Source organism: Watersipora subatra, chromosome 5, assembly GCF_963576615.1.
Source record: "Watersipora subatra chromosome 5, tzWatSuba1.1, whole genome shotgun sequence".
In the NCBI taxonomy this organism is placed as follows: domain Eukaryota; kingdom Metazoa; phylum Bryozoa; class Gymnolaemata; order Cheilostomatida; family Watersiporidae; genus Watersipora; species Watersipora subatra.
In genome coordinates this window covers 64,959,824-64,984,315 of record NC_088712.1, presented here as the reverse complement: position 1 = coordinate 64,984,315, position 24,492 = coordinate 64,959,824, and the positions used below count along the sequence as shown (strand labels likewise).

The 24,492-nt window shown below is 34.1% G+C and overlaps 1 protein-coding gene across 1 annotated transcript; it reads left to right on the top strand.

Annotated features, from left to right (window-relative positions):
- Positions 1-8,210: 8,210 nt before the first annotated feature.
- LOC137397592 (uncharacterized) lies at positions 8,211-21,954 on the top strand. The gene is made up of 8 exons (XM_068083887.1): positions 8,211-8,302; positions 9,903-10,021; positions 11,621-11,768; positions 12,383-12,464; positions 12,608-12,777; positions 15,318-15,473; positions 17,502-17,558; positions 21,740-21,954. The coding sequence occupies exons 1-8, from the start codon at positions 8,233-8,235 to the stop codon at positions 21,952-21,954; spliced, it is 1,017 nt and encodes a 338-aa protein (XP_067939988.1). The 5' UTR covers positions 8,211-8,232.
- Positions 21,955-24,492: the final 2,538 nt, after the last annotated feature.

Genomic DNA, 24,492 nt, shown 5'->3' with positions numbered 1-24,492 from the left:
ATAAAGTACTGAGAATAAGTATATGTACAATTATTATAAAGTGCTGTAAGAGATCATCAGGAGTGTTAATAAAGTACTGAGAATAAGTATATGTACAATTATTATAAAGTGTAGTAAGAGATCATCAAGAGTGTTAATAAAGTACAGAGAATAAGTATATGTACAATTATTATAAAGTGTATTAAGAGATCATCAAGAGTGTTAATAAAGTACAGAGAATAAGTATATGTACAATTATTATAAAGTGCTGTAAGAGATCATCAGGAGTGTTAATAAAGTACAGAGAATAAGTATATGTACAATTATTATAAAGTACTGTAAGAGATCATCAAGAGTGTTAATAAAGTACTGAGAATAAGTATATGTACAATTATTATAAAGTGCTGTAAGAGATCATCAGGTGTGGTAAAAAAGTACAGAGAATAAGTATGTGTACAATTATTATAAAGTGTAGTAAAAGTCCATCAAGAGTGTTAATAAAATACAGAGAATAAGTATGTGTACAATTATTATAAAATGTAGTAAGAGATCATCAAGAGTGTTAATAAAGTACAGAGAATAAGTATGTGTACAATTATTCTAAAGTGCTGTAAAAGATCATCAGGAGTGTTAATAAAGTACTGAGAATAAGTATGTGTACAATTATTATAAAGTGCTGTAAGAGATCATCAGGAGTATTAATAAAGTACAGAGAATAAGTATATGTACAATTATTATAAAGTGCTGTAAAAGATCATCAAGAGTGTTAATAAAGTACAGAAAATAAGTATATGTACAATTATTATAAAGTGCTGTCAGAGATCATCAGGAGTGTTAATAAAGTACAGAGAATAAGTATATGTACAATTATTATAAAGTGTAGTAAGAGATCATCAGGAGTGTTATTAAAGTACAGATAATAAGTATATGTACAATTATTATAAAGTGCTGTAAGAGTTCATCAAGAGTGTTAATAAAGTACAGATATTAAGTATATGTACAATTATTATAAAGTGCTGTAAGAGATCATCAAGAGTGTTAATAAAGTACAGAGAATAAGTATATGTACAATTATTATAAAGTGCTGTAAGAGATCATTAGGGGTGTTAATAAAGTACAGAGAATAAGTATATGTACAATTATTATAAAGTGCTGTAAGAGATCACCAAGTGTGTTAACAAAGTACAGATAATAAGTATGTGTACAATTATTATAAAGTGTAGTAAGAGATCATCAAGAGTGTTAATAAAGTACAGAGAATAAGTATGTGTACAATTATTATAAAGTGCTGTAAGAGATCACCAGGTGTGTTAACAAAGTACAGATAATAAGTATGTGTACAATTATTATAAAGTGTAGTAAGAGATCATCAGGTGTGTTAATAAAGTACTGAGAATAAGTATATGTACAATTATTATAAAGTGCTGTAAGAGATCATCAGGTGTGTTAATAAAGTACAGAGAATAAGTATATGTATAATTATTATAAAGTGCTGTAAGAGATCATTAGGAGTGTTAATAAAGTACTGAGAATAAGTATTTGTACAATTATTATAAAGTGCTGTAAGAGATCATCAGGTGTGTTAATAAAGTACAGAGAATAAGTATATGTACAATTATTATAAAGTACTGATAAAGATTGTACATGAACATTTTCTTATGTATATATTCAATGTTTCATTTATACTATATTATCTTTATTGTGTCCTATCTACTTGAATATTTTCATATATTTCAAGTTAAACATAAACTATTTTATTTTTTATTGAAACAAAATGATGATGGAAATAATGAATAATACATATAAATATATCTTTTAAAGTGAATAATTTTGTAATAAAACTGATCTTTCATTCAACATATTAATTTCTCCAACAAATTTCAATCTTACATACAAAAAAAAACCGAAAATAAATTCCTTAAAATTCTTAACCATTCAAGAGCTTCAACATTACAAAATCATCAAATCTTCAAAAAATAACTTTGTACATAAACACTTTCTCATATATATTCAATGTTTCAAATATATAACAATCTCCGGAAAATCAACCCCTCGGTGTCCCAGATATTAACCCCCTCACTCATCCGGTAGGTAATCTCTCGCTCTCCTCGATAATCCGCGAGATCCACTCCGGAAAACCATCCAGCCCTCGATGTCCCAGATATTCACCCCCACTATTCCACCGATAATCGGCGACGATTCGCCCGACTAATCCGCGACGATTCCCCCGACCAATCCCGCGATAATCCGCGTTCAATCGGATGACTCATCCCCCGCTAATCCGATGACTCATCCACAGATAATCCGCCGATTACGCCAGGAGCGGATCCGTAACCCCTCGAATTCAACCCCCTACTCTACACCACAATTTCCCCCCAAACCCCAACATCTCATTCAACTCCACACGATTCAATCTACACCCCTAGCCAATTTAATTCACAACCCCCTTTTTCTATCCCCCCGCTGGATCCGTCACTTTTGTGTGTAGATCTGCTCTCTATATACTACTGTTGAGTAAAATGTGTAGGAATGTCAATTAAGTTTGTTAGGTTATAAATGACTAATAAATTCAAGTAGTTCTCACATGCCTGCGGCTCAAGGGTATCTATATTTATATCCCCTGTGATAAAATGAATGGATGAGCAAGAATAATAGGAAGATGATAAGAATCACTCCAGGCTGTGTAGAAAATTATTTACATCAGAGCTGAGTTGTCGGTAGATTAAAGTTAGAGTGGAATTGTGACAAGCCTCAGGACCATCTCCCATCACTCTGACGGAGTTAACGTCAGCACATTGATCTCCGCAATCTGCTGCTCGACTGCCAACCCACAGCGCACAAAGACTCCAGCACCACCACCACCTCGTGCATTACGTTGTGCACCTTGTGTTGACTTAGTTGTAAGCTCATGGTGTCAGAAGGGTTGTGTTGACCTAGTTATAAGTTCATTGAGTCAGAAGGATTGTGTTGACTTAGTTATAAACTTATGGTGTCAGAAGGGTCATTTTGACCCTTCTTAGCCGTAAGTCCATTTACTACCATTTGAGATGTTTGACTCAAGTACTTAATCAAACATCCCAGCCAGTAACAGAGGAGAATGATATCAAGTTTATCAAGTCTTAATTATTGTTGGAAATTTATTTATCTATAACCTATGATATGAAATGATTATATGAGAGTGTATTGCCTCATGCTGCATCTAGAAAAACAAAAGCCCTATCTTTACTAAAACTGGATGGAGGCAAACCGAGTTAGTATGCATCGTGATTTTCTAAACTAAAATCTAAATCTATTTTAATCCTGTGATGATCAATGATTATTTTGGTTGATCAATATGATAATAATTCAGGTGATGATAGTGATGTAAAGCCTGAAGACTTTAGATACAATAAGAAACGTGATAGCTATATTAGCTCTGTTGATGATAATGCTATTAGTTTGATGTGACTAGTAGATGATGTGTCTATTAGTTCTGTTTTGCATATTAGGAGGAGAGTGGGATGAAGGGGGCGGGGGAGTAAGAAGAAAAGAGGGAAAGAGGGAGAAGAGCAAAGGAGAAAGAGAAAGCGAGAGAGAGCTTCCTATTTGCATAGCCATCACTGTAACGTGATGGTATTGAGCATTGCCACTGGGTATTGCTCTAACAGCTGTTTATCTTTTGTCAAGTTCTTTAAAAAGCTAGTTGACAGTGTTTGTTTAAACTGAGAAAGAAAAACCTGCAATATGTTGTCACAGACCAGAATTGATAAAGAACTGAGCATTGCACATGTTTTAATATTCATTCGAGGAATATGTATAGTGGCATTAACTTGAAAAGACAAAGTTCTAATTTGACACTTTTTCTTTTTTTACATAAAGTGACTACTTTTCTTATAATATGCAAACAAAATTTGTTCACATATTATAAGGAAAGTATTCATTTTCTGTAAAAAAAGAAAAAGTGTCAAATTGATGGTATTGCTTATCAGAATTATCTACTCACGATAAAAATGGAAAACAAGCCTCGATAAGTATAAAATATTGCAACATCTTTTCACTAACTTTTCTCATTTCTGATTAAAATATGATCAGAATAGCATGGATGAGATGAAACTGAAAAATCACGAATGGTTATAGTCATGACTTTGGGGTGATTGACCTTGCTTTTAATTTATCAGCCGATTATTGAACCTGAATAGATTTAACAATATATTTCAAATAAAGTCTTGTTATCAATTTACCTCTAAGTTGTACATTGTTCCTGCCAGGCCCGTATTCCTTGGGGTGGCTGGGCGGCTGAGCCCCCGCCAACTTTTTAGTGATTTTCGGCAGATAAGTACTAAAAATTACAGTCTAAGCTCATTCACTTGGAGTTTTCAACAAATAATTTACTAACAACTAGCGTTCTATATTGCCTCCATGGTGATCTCGCCAAATGAGTGATCTTGTGAGACTTTGTTAATACTTGGAAACTGAACTTTATTGCTTATAGTGGGGGTGTGAAGAAGACCCCCAAACTTCCATTTTCACTCATTTTCAGACTACTAATCTAGTATTCAGATTTACTAATCTAGTATTGGTTTTGTCTGCTGTTAATGCAGTGAGTGAGAGATCATTTTCTGCATTGAAGCAAATCAAAACATCGATGAGGAGCACATTGGGACAAGCTCGTCTAAATAATCTTTTAATATTACACATGCATAAAGATGTTGATATAGATACAGAATCTGTTGTGATAGATTTCTGCTATGGACACATTGACAGAACAAGAACTATTGCAATAAAGAAGTAATAGCTCTTGTTTTGTCAGTGTCCCTTACAAAAATCTGTAGTGTCACGAGTTTGTTACCGTTCGTTGAATAAAGAAAAGGTTTTGCCTATCGTGAACCATAAACAATATACATGTATTTATGTAGATTTTGATGCTTACAGTTGATTGCATTTATGCATACTTTGAGAGTTGTTGATGATTAAAAAGGTCTAGAGCTTACGCCGTCCCCAAACCCCCAGGTGTTCATAACTAGTCCCCTAACATTTGCAGCCCCAACTTGCAACCAGGGATTACAGACCTGCCAATGCAGCCATGAAGTTTAAATCTACTTGAAACACTTCCTGACCTCGGATTACTAAAGTCATTGAATTTCTCTAAGATTATGTTCCAAATTTCTGCATGAAGTTTCTTGCTTCATCTCTTTCCTTTGCTCAGTAGTTTTATCAGTCTTTGTTTAGAATTTTAATTGTGTATACACATCTCTCACAGCTTCCCTCTACACCCCTCTAAAAGCTTCTCCTCTACATCTCTCTCACAACTTCCCCTCTACACCTCTCTCACAGCTTCCCTCTACACCCCTCTAAAAGCTTCTCTTTTACACCTCTCTCACAGCTTCCCCTCTACACCTCTCTCACAGCTTCCCTCTACACCCCTCTAAAAGCTTCTCCTCTACACCTCTCTCACAGCTTCCCTCTACACCCCTCTAAAAGCTTCTCCTCTACATCTCTCTCACAGCTTCCCCTCTACACCTCTCTCACAGCTTCCCTCTACACCCCTCTAAAAGCTTCTCCTCTACACCTCTCTCACAGCTTCCCTCTACACCCCTCTAAAAGCTTCTCCTCTACATCTCTCTCACAGCTTCCCCTCTACACCTCTCTCGCAGCTTCCCTCTACACCCCTCTAAAAGCTTCTCCTCTACACCTCTCTCACAGCTTCTCTCTACACCCCTCTAAAAGCTTCCCCTCTACACCTCTCTCACAGCTTCCCCTCTACACCTCTCTCACAATCTTTCCTCTACACCTCTCTCGCAGCTTTTTCTTTACACCTTTCTCACAGCTTCCCCTCTACACCTCTCTCACAGCTTCCCTTTCACACCGTTCTTACAGCTTCCCCTCTACACCTCTCTCACAATCTTTCCTCTACACCTCTCTCGCAGCTTTTTCTTTACACCTTTCTTACAGCTTCCCCTCTACACCTCTCCTATGGCTTCTCCTTTTACATGTCTGAGTAGTGCTAGTTTTCTCATTTCTGCTGTTTCTGTGGTTGCAACCAAAGTCAAAAGCTAACAGATAATCTATTATTGATCATGATCATATTATTGAATTGCTAGAGAGGTCATCAGAAGTCATCAGTACTAAAATCACAATTCTGTGGGATTGGAATGCCTTGAATTTATGAGGATGCTGTAAATGGCTGCCACCATGTTTTAACAGTAGTGGTATTCAGTTCATCGTGATTAGAGTGAGATGTTTGCTTGTTATTAGTTAGTTTTTCTCATGAATTTTCATACGGCTAAATAAGTCAATCTATAAGAGACACAGTCGTTGAATGTAGCTACATGTCACATCAAGTGGACCATTATAGGCAGAGGCAGTACGACAGATTAGCAGAGTTCTACTAGCCGCTCTAAGCTCATCTCTTGTGCTCCTCAAGAATCCGTGAACCCTCATACATAAAAACTTTTCAGTTTATTCTGCAAGTGACTCAATTTTTTCAAGACTCCATTCTACTGGGGTATCTTTTGATGGTGCCCTCGTATCATTTTTAGCACTCTCTTCTTACATTGTCATTCTGCTTGTTTTGACTAGAAGATTTTCTGAAAAAGTCTGATCTCCTCCTTACGAACCATATGGCCTGTTCAGCATAGGTGAAGTTTGACAATCATTGTCTCAATACTTGTGCAGTAAGCTTGCACCAAAACAATTTTTGTTGTTGGTCTGTCACTCAGTGCTATTTCTAGAATTGTTTTAAGCCATCTATTATGAAATTTCTCAAGTGATTTCAAGTTTTGACTGTAAGTGGCTGATGTTTCTAATCCAAGTAGAAATGTAGGCATGGCAATTTGAGTTGTGCTGAAGTTCAAATATTGCCATTTTTTAAACCACACTATTAAGATGGCCAATGGCTGCACTTTCTTTCTGTAGATGTCTTATAAGGTCGGCATCTATGTTAGCTTTTAGCTTAAGCTTTTCTGCTTTGAGTATATAGTTCATCTCTGAATCCTACTCACTAGATAAGAGTATATAGTTCATCTCTGAACACTACCCATTAGATAAGAGGATATAGTTCATCTCTAAACACTACTCATTAGATAAAAGTATATAGTTCATCGCTAAACACTACCCAGCAGATATGAGTATATAGTTCATCTCTAAACACTACTCATCAGATAAAAGTATATAGTTCATCTCTAAACAATACTCATCAGATAAGAGTATATAGTTTATCCCTGAACACTACTCATCAGATAAGAGTATATAGTTCATCTCTAAACCCTACTCATTAGATAAGAGTATATAGTTCATCTCTGAACACTACTCATCAGATAAGAGTATATAGTTCATCTCTAAACACTACTCATTAGATAAGAGTATATAGTTCATCTCTGAACACTATTCATCAGATAAGAGTATATAGTTTATCTCTGACTCCTACTCATTAGATAAGAGTATATAGTTCATCTCTGAACACTACTCATCAGATAAGAGTATATAGTTCATCTCTGAACACCACTCATCAGATAAGAGTATTTAGTTCATCGTTAAACACTGCTCATCAGGTAAGAGTATATAGTTTTTATCTAAACACTGCTAATCAGATAAGAGTATATAGTTAATTTTTGAACACTACTCATCGCATAAAGGTATATAGATTTTTTGCATCTTACACACTTACTCTCAAAGCGTTGGCTTACTCTGTGGTTGAGACAATTCAAGAAGTCAGCAAGATCTTGCAAAATTTCGGTCACATTTATCCATATCTAAAAAATCAATTGAGTCACTGTTTAAAACGGCAAATAGAGTATGTCTCAATTCCTTTAAACTTTAGCCAAAGTATACCAGAACTTATACATTGATTCAGAAAGTATCCAGATTAGATGAGAATAGTGGCCAGTGTGCGACTAATTTAGGCAGTGAAACAATGTCGACAATTTCCCTCAAATTGAAAGACCATTACTATCTGAGCCATCAAAGGTAGATATCAAAAGAGGTGGAACAGTAGGTGTTTGAGCAGGATTCAACCCATCTTTCATCATAGAGTAAATTTATAGAAGGATGTTGGAGTCAATTAGTAGTGAAAAGAAAAGTCACACCACTATTCTTGCAGTCTAAAATTTTCCAGTACATACAGTAGAGTTACAGTATATACATGTATGTGGGTTCTTGTTAGAGGTTGCAGGGTCAGTCACTAATAACAGACTTGACCCGAATGATGACTGGGATGCCTTACAGAAGATTCAGAATCCGTACTACTTGCAACAAATTGCTAATGGAGCAAAGATAATGTGGGTAGATGCATATTCTTGTGTCAGGGAATATGATAGACATACCAAAAACATCACAACAGTATTAGGTTAGTATTTATCTTTCAAAAATCATATCACTATCCTTTCAGGTTTGCTTACTTTTATATTGTCAAAAAATCTGACAATCAGCATTAAGATCTATTCATTAGACCTATTCATTGTATGCATATACTCAGTCATGTTCATTGTATGCATAGACTTAATCATGTTCATTGTATGCATAGACTTAGTCATGTTCATTGTATGCATAGACTTAATCATGTTCATTGTATGCATAGACTTAGTCATTTGTTCATTTTCAGTATCGCAAGCAGTAATATTTAAAATCTTTCATACCTTCACCCTACAGTAAATTGAACAAAATATAATATGAAATTTTGTACTATCAGACATCAGAAATTAATTCTCATTAGTCTGGTGGCAAAAGACTTTTAGCACTCACCCATTATCACCTTAGTGATGAGAGACCTCTAAAATTATCTCAGTAATCTGATGGAAAAAGACCTTTTAACCCTTACTCATTAGTCTGGTGGTTAAAATTCTAATAAAGGTAATGTTGTTTTTTACTGAAGAAACTTGTAACTTGATAAAAATTAAAGAAGGAAGGTTTAAAATTGAGTGATAATAGTTTCTATTTTTGTGTTTGCAATCATTTTCCTGATTATTAAAGGTTGACTTGCCACAAAATTCACATTACAGTTATTTGGTATCAAAAGATTCACCATGTCTTACTCTGTTGTGTTGTAGGTGCCAAATATGTGGAAATGTGATTACAAGCTCTTAAAAGCTCAAAAACGAAAAGCCGCCGTAGATTGGAATCTCTTTATTTCTCTGATGTAACCATGAAACTTGGTTATCGTCTTGTCACGTGATGTTCTCACGTGAATTGAAAGGCCAATAAAAAGCTCAATATAAAACTTATCGTAGCACTAGTTTATGACAAACACTTCGGGTTTTACCAAAGACCCCGTATCAATTATAGATGCTCGCTACTTTACAGTTTTGTTTCAGTTTGGTCTAATCGGCAAGTCATAATCTGATCATGCGACCCAATACTTTGCAAATAATTTCTGCAGCACTTTTCGATTATCACAAGTGACCAACAGGCTCGTCATGATTATCAGGCAATGATATGTACTCCTTCGAAGTAAGGGTAAAAAATTAAATGAATTTTTACGGTAAGTTATATTTTATCACTGCTAAAAGTGACAAGATTACAATGCCGATAAAACAGATGCGTAATAACAATAGACATGGTTTTATTGAATGCGTGAAGTATATTTGTGAAAATATTTCGATGAATAAGGTTGCATGAAATTGTAAAATGAAACCATCTCTCACAACTACGTCACATTTGAGCTGTTTTGGAAAGAGAATCCAAACTACGTCGGTCTTGTGTGGCTGCGATTAGCTGTTCGTTTTTGAGCTTTTAAGAGCTTGTAATCACCTTTTCACATATTTTGCACCTACAACAGAGTAAGACTTGGTGAACCTTTTCATATCAAATAACTGTCATGTGAACTTTGTTGCAAGTCAACCTTTAAGTGTTGGCTATTTGTACAATTTTCAAAATTACAGTTTAATCATAGTTGTCATAGTTTGTAGGATGACTTTGGTGATAGGTAAATCTTATTTTATACATTTTAGGAAAAACTTGGGATTCCTGTGGAAAGCATACACTAGACATTCAACAGAATGTTGCTGCCATCTCTGGCATGGCTTATGATGAGATGAAAGACAGATTCTACATAACCAGTGTTATTCATGTGAGTTCATCCTGAGATATGTTGGTTAGTCCATCACAAACATAATATTATTCATGTGAGTTCATCCTAAGATATGTTGGTCAGTCCATTACAAACATAATATTATTCATGTGAGTTCATCCTAAGATATGTTGGTCAGTCCATTACAAACATAATATTATTCATGTGAGTTCATCCTGAGATATGTTGGTCAGTCTATTACAAACATAATATTATTCATGTGAGTTCATCCTGAGATATGTTGGTTAGTCCATCACAAACATAATATTATTCATGTGAGTTCATCCTGAGATATGTTGGTCAGTCCATTACAAACATAATATTATTCATGTGAGTTCATCTTGATATATGTTGGTTAGTCCATTACAAACATAATATTATTCATGCGAGTTCATCCTAAGGTATGTTGGTCAGTCCATTACAAACATAGTATTATTCACGTGAGTTCATCCTGAGATATGTTGGTCAGTCCATTACAAACATAATATTATTCATGTGAGTTCATCCTGAGATATGTTGGTCAGTCCATTACAAACATAAAATTATTCATGTGAGTTCATCCTGAGATATGTTGGTTAGTCCATCACAAACATAATATTATTCATGTGAGTTCATCCTGAGATATGTTGGTCAGTCCATTACAAACATAATATTATTCATGTGAGTTCATCTTGATATATGTTGGTTAGTCCATTACAAACATAATATTATTCATGTGAGTTCATCCAGAGATATGTTGGTCTGTCCATTACAAACATAAAATTATTCATGTGAGTTCATCCTGAGATATGTGGGTTAGTCCATTACAAACATAATATTATTCATGTGAGTTCATCCTGAGATATGTTTGGTCAGTTTATTATAAACATAGTCTTTTGACATAGTATATTAACCTTCATCAAATATTCCATTTTACAAACATTTTGTTATGGTATATTATAGAGCTAGGAATGTCAGTCTACATTTATATAAAGAATATCATAGAGTGAGGAAGATATGCCTACATTTATACAATTGGTATCGTAGAGTGAAGAATATAGGCCTATATTTATCTAATATATATCATAAAGTAAGGAATGCAGGTGTACATTTATAAAATGTATGTCATAGAGGGAGGAATATAAGCCTACACTTATAAAAAATATCATATAAAGTGAGGAATATAGGCTTATATTTATATAATATGTATCATGAAGTGAAGAGTAAAGGCCTAAATCTGTATAGTGTATATCAGAGAGTGACAAATACAAGTATACATTTTCACAATTTGCCTCATGAAGGGAAGAAAAATGCTTTTCTGTCTAGACAAGTATTTGTTCAGGTTTTAGATTAGCTGTTGAAAATTGTTTATGTAAAGTTGACCCAAGGTCAGGGTTTTGCTATTTGTAATATCTTAAATATTAAAAAATGGTAAATCTTCTTAATTCCAAGGTCATGGTAGGTATTCCATTCAGGACGTACTCTCATGCAAAGTAATACAACCACTTCTATAATATTGCTTCACAAGAATGATGAGCATCTTTACAGTCTTCAATATGATGTGATTAACAGTGACTGAATTTTAATGCTGTTCTAGAGAAGCCTTCTTATGTTTCTCAGGGACTGTACATGTACAGAAGAGCTCAACCTTCTGCAGACTACACTGGGAATCTTGTTGTACCTGTTAATGATGAGTCATGGCTAGTAGGCTCCTACCCAAAACAGTTGTTTATAAATGAACGTTATCTATGGAATAAGGTGCCTTATGGTAAGATGTTAGGGCTCAATCGTTGACAATGTTTGTACAAATAATGCTTATACTTTTCACATTTCTTATCAACTGCTTGATTAGCAACCAACCACTGTTTTAGGTCTTTTAGAAATAGAGTTGATTATATCAGCTACTTTGTGCAATTTATGTATTTTCATTGTTATTATTATTATTATTATTAACGTTTTATAAATATTATTGATACATGAACTGCACTGCACAAAATTATAAATACACAGTGAGGGATTGCTAAATAGACTCTTACAATGCATGTAAAACCTCACCAGCCTACCTATAGCAATGTACATCCAAAATTCATAATCATAGTATGGCTAACTCAGGAACCAGTTTTTTCTATCCCAACAATTATGAAAATGTAGTTGTATGTTTCATGTTGTCTATCAAAGAAAGACCATCACTGTTAATGGTATAAACTAATGACATTTGTGATTCTGTTTCTGTCAACAATGTACAGGAATATACATCAATTTATTTACAGCATTGTCTAAACATAGCACTATCTATATATAGATATCTATAGCATAGCATAGCAGATAATATACATGTATTTTAATAGTTATTGAATCAAACTCATTCAGTTCATATTGTAGGATATAACAGATATGATCTTGATAAACTCAACACAACTGGGACTCAACCATTTGATAATGTGACATTTGTCAGGTTTATCAGGTAAAACTATAGTTAATCTCAACATGGTATAAACTATTCTCTTAGTTACTCTTTAAGAAATGGATAAAATGGTTTCACGTTTAAATTTACTGCTACTACTGCATAACATAGAGTGATTATTGTATGGCCACTTCTTTTTATAGCGCAAGGGAACCTCAAAAGCAAGTCGATATAACAGCTTGGTACCAATATAACAATGGAAACACTGTTATTACTGATGGTGACAGTGATATGAGCGCCAGTCCAGTAGAGAATATTCTTACAATGACAGACACCAACAATAATAGAATCTCTTTCCTTGACACCACAACTGGTGAGTTTAATAATAATATCACTTTAGTCACTGTTTAACTACTTGTTATAAACTAACAAGTTGGTCAGAGAAAACTTGGATAACTCGCCCACGGATAACTCAAAAACACGGTTAACTCAACGTATTTGTTTGGTCCGTTCCCACGCAATGATAAATGGCTTTAGATAACTCGACCGAAACTCCGTTAACTCGAACAGTTTTTTGCCAAACGGCTACCGAGACGGTTGTTACTATCGCTTTAGAATATCACGTTATTCCAAGCCATAAAGATAAACATCGACTTTTAGTAGTTCTTAGGCCTCGTTATTACCAACATCGGCAAAATATTTTTATTAACGACTTTTCTAAAGGTTTGCAAAAATCAAATTTTACCAAACATCTGCTTAGCGATAGCCCTCCGAAAGCAAGAAAAGCGAGGTAAAATTTGGATAAATTTAAAGTAAAATCGGCAAAATTGATAACGGGTTTTTAATAGTAAAGCAGTTTGTAATAACTGACTTACTGCAAAATTGATCTTGGTTAAAACGTTCGGTGGAAAAATACGTATGTATTTTTTCTGAGTGTTTTAACCGCGATCAAGTTTTGCCAATTTTAATCTGACAACGTCCTGGCAGTCACATCACAAACAAACAAATCAAATCAATCTAAAATCTAAAACAACAAACAAATCTCAAGTGATAGAAAAATATCTATACTTTCTGATTAAAAATATTTAAAACTTCACAGAGAGACCCTTTAACTTGCAACAAACAATCTATGCTTTTGATTGATATATAGTTTGTATATGTACATGTATCTACTGATAAATACGTGCACTTATGACTGTCCTGATAACTTGAACGCTCTAATAACTCGAACACTTATGCTCGGTCCCTTGAAGTTTGAGTTATCCGAGTTTCACTGTATGTGTTTTGTATCATTATTATATTTAAACGACTCCACACAAAAATAGTTAAATTTGTTGATGAGATTTCGGTACAAGGGTTTGGGTATGCCATCGATGGATAGTTCTCCGGAGTTGTGTGCACATATGCATTTATCATAAAGCTCCCAAACAATCACTTCGCTCGTGTTTGGTCGTGGGATTACTTTAGTCACTGTTTAACAATTTATTATAAACTAACAAGTTAGTGAGAGAAACAGTAGGTTCAATGATCTTATGTTACTAGTTCAGTTTTAGACTAATATGTTAGTAGGTGATGAAATAGACTAGTTCTACTGAATATGTCTGTTAAATCACATAAATTACATAATTTTTTATGATATATTTCAATACATACGAATCTTGGCTTTCAAATGAGCCATTGTTTGACATGGTGAGACAGACATTGGTTAGTGTTTATAAGATTTCCACAGAGCTCTACCGCAGAAATGTTCAATGGTATAGGCTCAAAAATTGCAACGTCAAAATTTTCATATTTGGTGTTGTGTGCTCTTACCGCTTATTTTATTGCTTACTGCTTACTATATTCATCAACTACAATAATGACGCTAGTGGCAGGCAAAGGTAGAACAACTCCAGAGAATCAATAAAGATGTCAAAGGAATCAGTGTCATTAGCTCTCTATCTACAGATTATTTCTATGATAAATAACTCAGATTCCAAGCACTGTACTATGTTTTCCCGATAATATTATGCACTAGCTCTCTCTTTTTATTGTGATGTTGAGGGCCATGACTGAGACTAATTAATTTCAAGCATTACGTGATCTCGAAAGTACAATTGACATATAGTCCTAGTGCCACGCAACTGCAGGTCACAATTTAATTGATGTGATTTCATTACCTTTATCAACGACAGTATACATATTGAATCATAATTAATTAAGCCAGAAGATGTGTTTGTATAGGTCGAGCGTTAGCACGATCCCCGGGCATTGTTGATTATCTAGAATGCTAGTATATTATTAACGTTCTCTGGGTCTATGAGCGCCGATTGTCGCAGAAAAGCGCAGCCTCGATGGCATCGAAAGGGATAATAATAATTATAACATCACAATGTGGGAACCGCAACCAAGTGGTTTTTTATTGCAGGACATACTTTTGACACCCTGTTTTTCTTAGTTCTATTATTCTTGGTGTATTGAATATAGGCTCATTCGAAAGCCAAGACTCTGATGTATTGAAATATATAATAAAAAGATTATATAATTGGTGTGCTTTAACTAATACTGAGTTAGTAAGAACTAATATTTCCTATCCAGTCATCTAAGTAGCTTCCAGCTAGTAAAGTATTTTATTTCTTCTCATCTTAGCAACAATAAATGCATAAAACTTCAAAAAAAATTTTCTTTGTTGTTATATTATCATACTGGTATACGAATACAGTGTGTGGTTAAAACCTTACAGTCAAAGCATTAATGTTTGATTGTTCAGAATTTACCATTTACCTTGCTTCATCTTTATCCCCTTTTCTAAATCTACCAGCAACACGAGTGAACTCACTGTTTAAATATTATTAAACAGTGAAATAGACCAGAAAATTATTCAGCTGTGAGCATATTTATTAATATAATTGCTAATTCTCTGTCGTTTTTTAGGGCAATTCACTACTCTTTGTGAGAACCCACTCTACAGTAGAGTTGGTAACGGAACCAATTGTACACTTACTGACATTACGGCTGGAGTATGGGTGAACCAACAGTACATTGTCTATGACAAATCTTTTGGTGGATTCCAAGTCATAGATTTTATAAGTAAGTAATTAGGGGCAAACAGTATTAAATATCCAGTAATAATGTGAGTACATATCTAGTCTTATTGAGAGTACATATCTAGGGTTTTATTTAGAGTACATATACAGGGTCTTATTGATAATACATATACAGGGTCTTATTGATAATACATATACAGAGTCTTATTGATAATACATATCTAGTTTTATTGAGAGTATATATCTAGTCTTATTGAGGGTACATATCTAGTCTTATTGAGAGTACATATCTAGTCTTATTGAGAGTACATATCTAGTCTTATTGAGAGTACATATCTATTCTTATTGAGAGTACATATTCAGGGTATTTTGGGAGTACATATCCAGGGTCTTATTGAGAATACATATTCAGGGTCTTATTAAGAGTACATATACAGTGTCTTATTGAGAGTACATATTCAGGGTCTTATTAAGAGTACATATTCAGGGTCTTATTAAGAGTACATATTCAGGGTCTTATTAAGAGTACATATTCAGGGTCTTATTAAGAGTACATATACAGGGTCTTATTGAGAGTACATATACAGGGTCTTATTAAGAGTACATATTCAGGGCCTTATTAAGAGTACATATCCAGGGTCTTATTGAGAGTACATATTCAGGGTCTTATTAAGACTACATATCCAGGGTCTTATTGAGAGTACATATTCAGGGTCTTATTGAGAGTACATATCCAGGGTCTTATTAATAGTACATATCCAGGGTCTTATTGATAGTATATATCCAGGGTCTTATTGAGAGTACATATACAGGGTCTTATTGATAATACATATACAGAGTCTTATTGATAATACATATCTAGTTTTATTGAGAGTATATATCTAGTCTTATTGAGGGTACATATCTAGTCTTATTGAGAGTACATATCTAGTCTTATTGAGAGTACATATCTAGTCTTATTGAGAGTACATATCTATTCTTATTAAGAGTACATATTCAGGGTCTTATTAAGAGTACATATCCAGGGTCTTATTGAGAATACATATTCAGGGTCTTATTAAGAGTACATATACAGGGTCTTATTGAGAGTACATATACAGGGTCTTATTAAGAGTACATATTCAGGGCCTTATTAAGAGTACATATCCAGGGTCTTATTGAGAGTACATATTCAGGGTCTTATTAAGACTACATATCCAGGGTCTTATTGAGAGTACATATACAGGGTCTTATTGATAGCACATATCCAAGGTCTTATTAATAGTACATATCCAGAGTTTTATTAAGAGTACATATCTAGGGTCTTATTGAGAATACATATACAGGGTCTTATTAGGAGTACATATCTAGGGTCTTATTGTGGGTACATATCCAAGGTCTTATTGAGAGTGTATATACAGGGTTTTATTAAAGTATACAGTATATCCTTATTTGGTCAAAAACTAGCCAGGTTTCTTCACTTTATCGTTTAGATGCAAGAGTTTTTAGCCTAATGTTTTCCATCTAATGTAGCAAATGATTTGTATTTATTTATATTATTCTTAAACTGCTAAGACAGGCTACAGATCACGCTAATTTAGAGTGCTTTAATACATATGCCATCCATAAATGGATTTTTGTAAACTATTAAAACTCATCGGAAATTAGTGATTACTTGCGAATAAACTTCATTGTTCGCAATGTTCTGTTTTATTGGTTTTTCAAGCATAACACTGCATAAATTTATGTTTGGAGCCAGTTAGTTTTACTTTTTCTTCATTTTCACTATAGCACTAGTTCTAGTGTGTTGATGTTTGATTGGAGCTCTTTAACATTGATCTCATCTCATTGGCTATTTCTCATAGCAGCAAGTTCACTTTTTGTGTTTGAAAAATCTCAACATAGCTATAACTAGTAAAATTAAAAGCTGCCCTAAAACCTGTACAATAATTCTATAATGTATTTTAGCACAAGTATTATGGAAAACAGAGCAGTGAGAGCAAATAAAGCATTGTGTTGAAGGCAGCATGCATCGACAGCCCTTATGACTATGTTTTTAAAACACTTTTGGTCATGCTCTGTTGAATTTCAGCACCATCAGACAGTAGTACAACAAGTACAAGTACAACGAGTACTACAACTATTACTAGTAAGTATGACAAATGAGTCATTGATTATTACTCAACTGATTTTCTTCTGCTGAGCTATTTTCTCTGCTTCCCATAATCACCCATCCACAGATGATTTGATGCTTTACAGAGTCTATTGATACATATTAGAGTGTCTTTTTTTAGAAAATAACTAACAAATTCTACAGCAAGAGCGATTGGTTTCACTGATATTTTACTAAGATTTCACGCAATTGATTTCTTTTTAAGATGAGTGATGAGTATTTAGTTCAAGTGATGCACTAAAATGTCAGGTCTTTTACATTCCAGTAACAAACTCTTTTTAAATTCACAGGCAGCGTTTTGGGCTTTCCTATTTCCTATTATCTATTTCCTGGTTATTTGTGTTTTGGAGAACATAAACATAATAATTAGGCCGAAAACCAACTTTGTTCAAATGTATCCTTTTTTTCTGTTGGCTGATTGGTGGGCATGGCAGATTTATTGTTTCTATTTGATTTGATTCCTTTCTCTGTGCCAGTAGTCTGCTTCTTTACTAGCATTCACGCGGAGCAACATACTTTGTTGGGGGAGTTGGGTCCTTTTTACAAAACTTGTTTGAAGTGTCCATGGAGCAAAATGATTGTTGTTAGCTAATATCTGAAACACATAGTTTCTAATAATATATATATATGAATATATATATATATATATATATATATATATATATATATATATATATATATATATATATATATATATATATATATATATATATATATATATACATATATATATACATATATATATATTTATAATATATTTATATAAATATATATATGTATAATATATATACATATATATATTTATATATATAGATATACTTTTATAGACAACGTGACCATAAATACAACTAGAAATTCCACTGTCATACAGCCCAAGACCAAAGTGATAATGGAAAAAAGAAAGGGTGCTGTTGGTTGTTGAAAAAGTAGTTCTCAGCAGGAATTGACAGAGTATAGTGTAAATGAGACTTGTTTGAGATGATATAAAATAAATTTGAGGGAGCACGACTCTAAAAAGGTGCAACTAACAATTTATTATGGAGGTAAAGTTGTGTTGAAACCAGGTATACAAGTAATTGGTTAATTGTTGATATTACAATATCTGTTATAAGTGTACAGTATCTGTTAAAGGTCGCGCAATCTAGTCTCCTCTCTTTTGCGTTGTAAGATTTGGTCATTGATAGCTAATCGAGGGATGCGCTCCCTAGCGAAGTTGTTAACAAGTAAGTCATTGATGTTTCAAACTCGAGAGAGAGCAACAAACGATATTCCAGCGGTCATTTTGTGGTGGCCTATATCAATGACAGCTTTAGCCATGGTAAGACCTTGACTCTTGTGTATTGTCAAACCCCATGCTAGATCGAGAGGAATGCCTGTACGGCTAAGAGCAGCATGGCTGTACAACCTAACCTACTGTACGTAATTTAATTAACAACAACAATAAAGAAATATGTTTATTATATCTCTGAAATGCAATATTAAAAGTAAAACGGCAAGCTGCCATGTAATATACAGTTTGAAAGTGGGTTGTGAATGTAGAATGGTTTTGACAGCGATATGTAACAGAAAGCAAGCGTTGGCATTCACGCGTCTGGAAGTTTTATGCAAACTGGAGTGAAATAAAGAAATATTCTTGTCATACATGGGCATTATAGTTCTGCCCTAGCTTGTAGATAAGATGTAAAGAAATATGGCTAATGTTCTAGATAATTTAAAAAACCTTTGGTAATTGTACAAAAACGTAGGCTGATAAACTGTGTACCACATTTTCGTACCTGTAAATCGGTCTACGCCTCAAACAGTCTACGTTAATTACACAAACCTTCGGCAATTAAACAATGCCATAGACTGGTGAAATGAGCACATTTTTCTCATGAAATGCGCACTGCTAAATAGTTCTACTATCTGTCGCACTGCTTTATTGGCGTATCATAGGCCGGTCTTAACTATTATTAAACCAAGCTTTTCAAGTGTCTTGTGGCGAATTTTGGCCGAAATATTCTGTCTATTTATGTATAATCCGATCAGATGTGTTAGTTTTAAGATATTGCGGTAACCTTTCAAAAACTAGTTACCATATTTAAATAGGTTTATATGTGTTTTGTATCGTTATTATACTTTAACAACTCTGCAAAAAAATGGTTAAATTTGTTGATGAGATTTCGATACAAGGGTTTCCAACGTTGTTAATGAGTAATTTTCGTAAGTTGTGTGCACATGCATTTATCATAAAAACTCTCAAACTTCGCTACGCTCGTTTGGTTGTGGAATTATTTTGTACATATATATATATATATGTATATATATATATATGTATATATATATATATACATATAATAGATATATCTACTATATATATATAATAGATATAGCAGTACCCAATGACTACAATATAGCCAGCAAAGAAAAGAAAAGGTAGAGAAATATCTCCCTCTTGAAGAAGAGATTGAGAAATGCTGGGATGTAAGAACAACTGTAATTCCAGTAGTCATTGGGGCACTGGGCGCAATAACACCGGCGCAGAAAATGTGGCTTGCCCAAATACCGACAGCAATCAACTCAGGCGAATTGCAGAAAAGTGCGCTATTGGGGACAGCTAAGATCTTGAGGCGAGTGCTCAAACTCCCAGGTCTCTGGTAGGAGACCCGAGTTAGAGCAGAAATTACCACCCATATGGGTTAACCAGAGTGAGGAAACCATTTCTCTACATATATATAAATATAGATATGTGTATATATACATATATATGTACATATATATACATATATGTATATATACATATATAATGTATATAATATAATGTATATATATATATATTTATGTATATATATACATAAATACTTCTATATACATGTGTATATGTATATCGTATATAGAATTAATCTATATTGGATTATGTATAGAAATAATATATATAAATCTATATATATATATATTTCTCAAAGTATTCTGCAGATCTGTCATTCTGGCTATAGCTATAGCGAACGCTGATTATTTTACCGAGCCGCCCACACGTTGTAATGTCCCTGTTAATAAATGTTTTTCATAAGGTTCAATTACTATATCTATGGTAAAGGCCAATTCTTCTTGCACAGACAATTATAATGTCTTTGTATCATCGTATTCAAAGTTTTGAAGGATAGCTTCTGGTGGAACAGTAACCATTTTTTTATACACACACACACTTCTATGCAAGAATTGTTAATTTTAATTCTACAAATTTAAGATTTTTATTTTGTTTTCTCAGTTTGTATTAATTGTATTATTATCGATTCATATTTTATTGTAATCGTTGCAAAACCGGCTCAATTGAGCTATTAATTGCTAATTATTTTACATTTACATATAAACCTTTTTATAGTCATTTTATTATTTTAACTTGTTTGACCTACACGAAACATTTTCCTCTCTATAAGAAGTAAAAAAGCTTTTTTTGAAAAAGTTTGAACACCTTTGCAGCTGCTTTAATTTTCTGAGTTGAGTTATTTCAATTACACAAAACACCTTTTTCATGATACAATACGTAGTTCGAAAGTTAGAATGGCAAATGTTGTTACATGTTAAACACCAATCTCTTAATAAACGTATTGAGCTATTGTCATCATGCAGACATTCATCTAAGTTCTTGCTACGCAATTGTATCACTTAACTATTTGGCTTTGGGCTTCTATACCCCTACCCAATTATCAGCTTATCTAACTCTGTATAACAGCATATTACTGGTGTATGAAATTCATTTTAGACATTTTATCTGAAGAGTGTGATACTTACTGTACCACATGAAACTATTAGTAATAAAATATTTAACTTATAGAGTGAAGTTTCACTTATACATATTATATATATATATATATATATATATATACATGTATATAAATATATATATATTAGCTGCATTACCTGCCTACAGGAACAGAATCACACGCAGCATAAAGTTTATTGAGAGTTGTCTTACATACTGTATAACAACTCCAAATTCGCAGTCTACTGAAATTGTTGCCCTAAATATGCATACACATACTACATGTCAATAATGTTGGGGAGAATAAGGGAAATCTGCAATGTGTTTTACAGCTAGATGCGTGTAAAATCTAGTAAATATTCTAGATTCATGTGTCTAGATTTATGCGTCCGTCCATACCCGTCTATATTTGCAGTTGACGATCGCGCACTTCTGCCGCTGAGCCCCGCCTTGGCTGACCAGTCTTTATCCACCGAGCAGTTGACAATTGCGCTTTTGCACTTGCCTCGCAATCAATCGCTTCGCACTCGCAATCGATCGGCCCGCACCTGCCTCACAATCAACCGCCTCGCAATCAATCACCTCCCACTCGCCTCACAATCAATTGCCTTGCACTTGCCTTGCAATTGATCGCCTCGCACTCGCAACCAATCGCCTTGCACTCGCAATCAATTACCTCGCAATCAATCGCCTAGCACTCAATCGCTTTGCAAGCAATCACCTCGCACTTGCCAATTCATTCATACGGAAAGCCGCGCCTAGATACTCTTGCTGCACTCGGGACGAAAAAGGTCTCCCGCGCATCCCCGAGTGACGCCACGGCCTCAAACCGCTAGCTGCGTTATCCGTCCACGAGAACAGATTCATGTACAGCAAGAGGTTTACTGAGAGTTGTATTTCATAGTGTAAAACAACTCCAAATATGCAGTCTACTGAAATTTTTTGCCCCTATCACACTATGCATACACATATGCAGTCATATATGTCAATAATGTTGGGAGAACAATGGAAATCTGCAATATGTTTTACAGCTAGTCTACAATGCATCAGTCTCAAACCACTCAAATCGGCATTGCCCTATTTGTGTACAGAGAATTGATAATGAAATTGACATTGCTATGCAAACTGAAGTTCTTCAAACTGGCAGTACTGAAAAGCTTTGCATCTTTTAAAAAATTATACAAAATATTTTGCTATCGCCAGCATTTATTGAATGGAGACTACATGCTTAAAACACTAATCATAGCTTACCAGTTCTTCGTCTATAGCCTGTGTTTTGACATGGTATATACAAACAGTTGTGTCGATAAAATTTATATGTATAACAGCACAGACAGTATGATGTCAAGGCAAATACAGCATTAGCACCTTACAATAATAACACATAGCGCCAACATGATAGCCTTTTTATGAGACACAATAAGGATAACGAATGCATGAAAATATATATATACTGAAAAATATGTTAGAAAATGCTGCATGTGGTATAGCAGAACATGAAGAACATAGCATGACATAACAATAACACAATGTTAGTTCAACGCAACACTTGCGGATAGACAACATCTTTTGTTTTTCTGTCGGCTGTGTGAGCAAACAGTTTTCGGCTTCTGCCTACTTTTGAGCAGGCGACGTACAGATAGTCATGGCTAAAGCAGGGTGACAGTAAGTCGATACCGGCTGCTCTCTTTCTTTTCGCCATCGCCTATCGTAGCCCTCGGAGTACTTGTGCAAGTTCTGTAGTAGTAAGTTACAGTAGCCCTACTTGTAACTGGAAAAAAAATTAGTAACTCAGCTGCTGAAGAAAATGAACTTGTCCAACTATCACAAACAGTGGCAAATTCAACGTTATTAAGTAGTTGAGGTGTGGCAATTCATAGGCAATACAACATTGAATAAAACGTACTAACCTTTTCGATGTAGAAATTTAGTAGGTAAAACGCAGTAGCAGTACCCGTGCTAGTTTTGCAGTAGCTGTAGTTCTGTAGTACTCGTAGCTGGAAAAAAAGCAAAAGTAATTCAAAAGGAAATGAACATGTTTACTACCACAAACAGTGGCAAATCCAACGTTTTCAACCCTTCCACCGAAGTAGGCTCATTTATGCGTTTTCTATGGTCGACCGCTATAGACACATTTTGCGACTTTCCCAGCAATTGCTAGTAACTGAATTTTATTATTCGTTGATAACATAAATAGCGATCTTTAGGACTTTTATGGTAGTGACAGTGTTGTCCAAAGATTTCTCAATAAAACTAGCCTAAAGTTTAATATCTTAACCTTTGTTTAGTGATTTCCAACTTGAAAACGAACATTTTTGTGTAAGTTCATTAAAGGCGTCCGAATTAGAAAACAAATAACTACTTATGTTGATGACATTATAGCTTATTCAGATTTTTGTGATTACACAGATAATTAAAATAGCAATAGCAGCACTGACTCTGATGGCGATGAAATTAATGGTTTTGTAAAAATAGGGAACATTGTAGAGGATCGTTTTGCTTTGTAGCTTCTCATCGCTTTATCAATGCACAAAGTATAGATACAATTATTTTTTGGTTTAGCAATTCTTGTTAACATGTTGGCAAAATGAAATATATAACCAAAACAAACGTTCTAGGTGGATTTTGAAATTAAAAAAATATTGTATACATATTAAGCAATATCGGCAAAATGGCTGGCAGTAGGCAGATAGCTAAACTTGTACATGGACGCAAGTGAAATGGTTATGTAGTGAAAATATGGCAATTCATAGACAATGCAATATTGAATAAAAAGTACTTACCTTTTTTATGTGAAATTTAGTAGGTGAGAGCTGCGTTTTTTTCAGTGACCGCAAGAAACCAACGTTCGCGTGACCTTCTCGTTACACGTTTGCAGTAAAAATTAATCGCATGTAAATTACTATTCATTAATTTATTTTATTTAATGATTAGTACATTTGTATAGCTGTATAGGCACCTTTGTATAGGCCGAAAGAGTAATAAAAACAAGACATGCATTCCAGCAACGTATCCTCTCCTAAGAAGAGACCGATGGATGTTGCTCAAACGATGAACTGATGCAAGCCTGAGATGCCAGGATAATCTCCACTACAGCAAGTACAAAATGCGAACTGTCAGCAGTATGGCTTCCTATAACGAACCGTCAGAAAACTAAAATTTAACTGA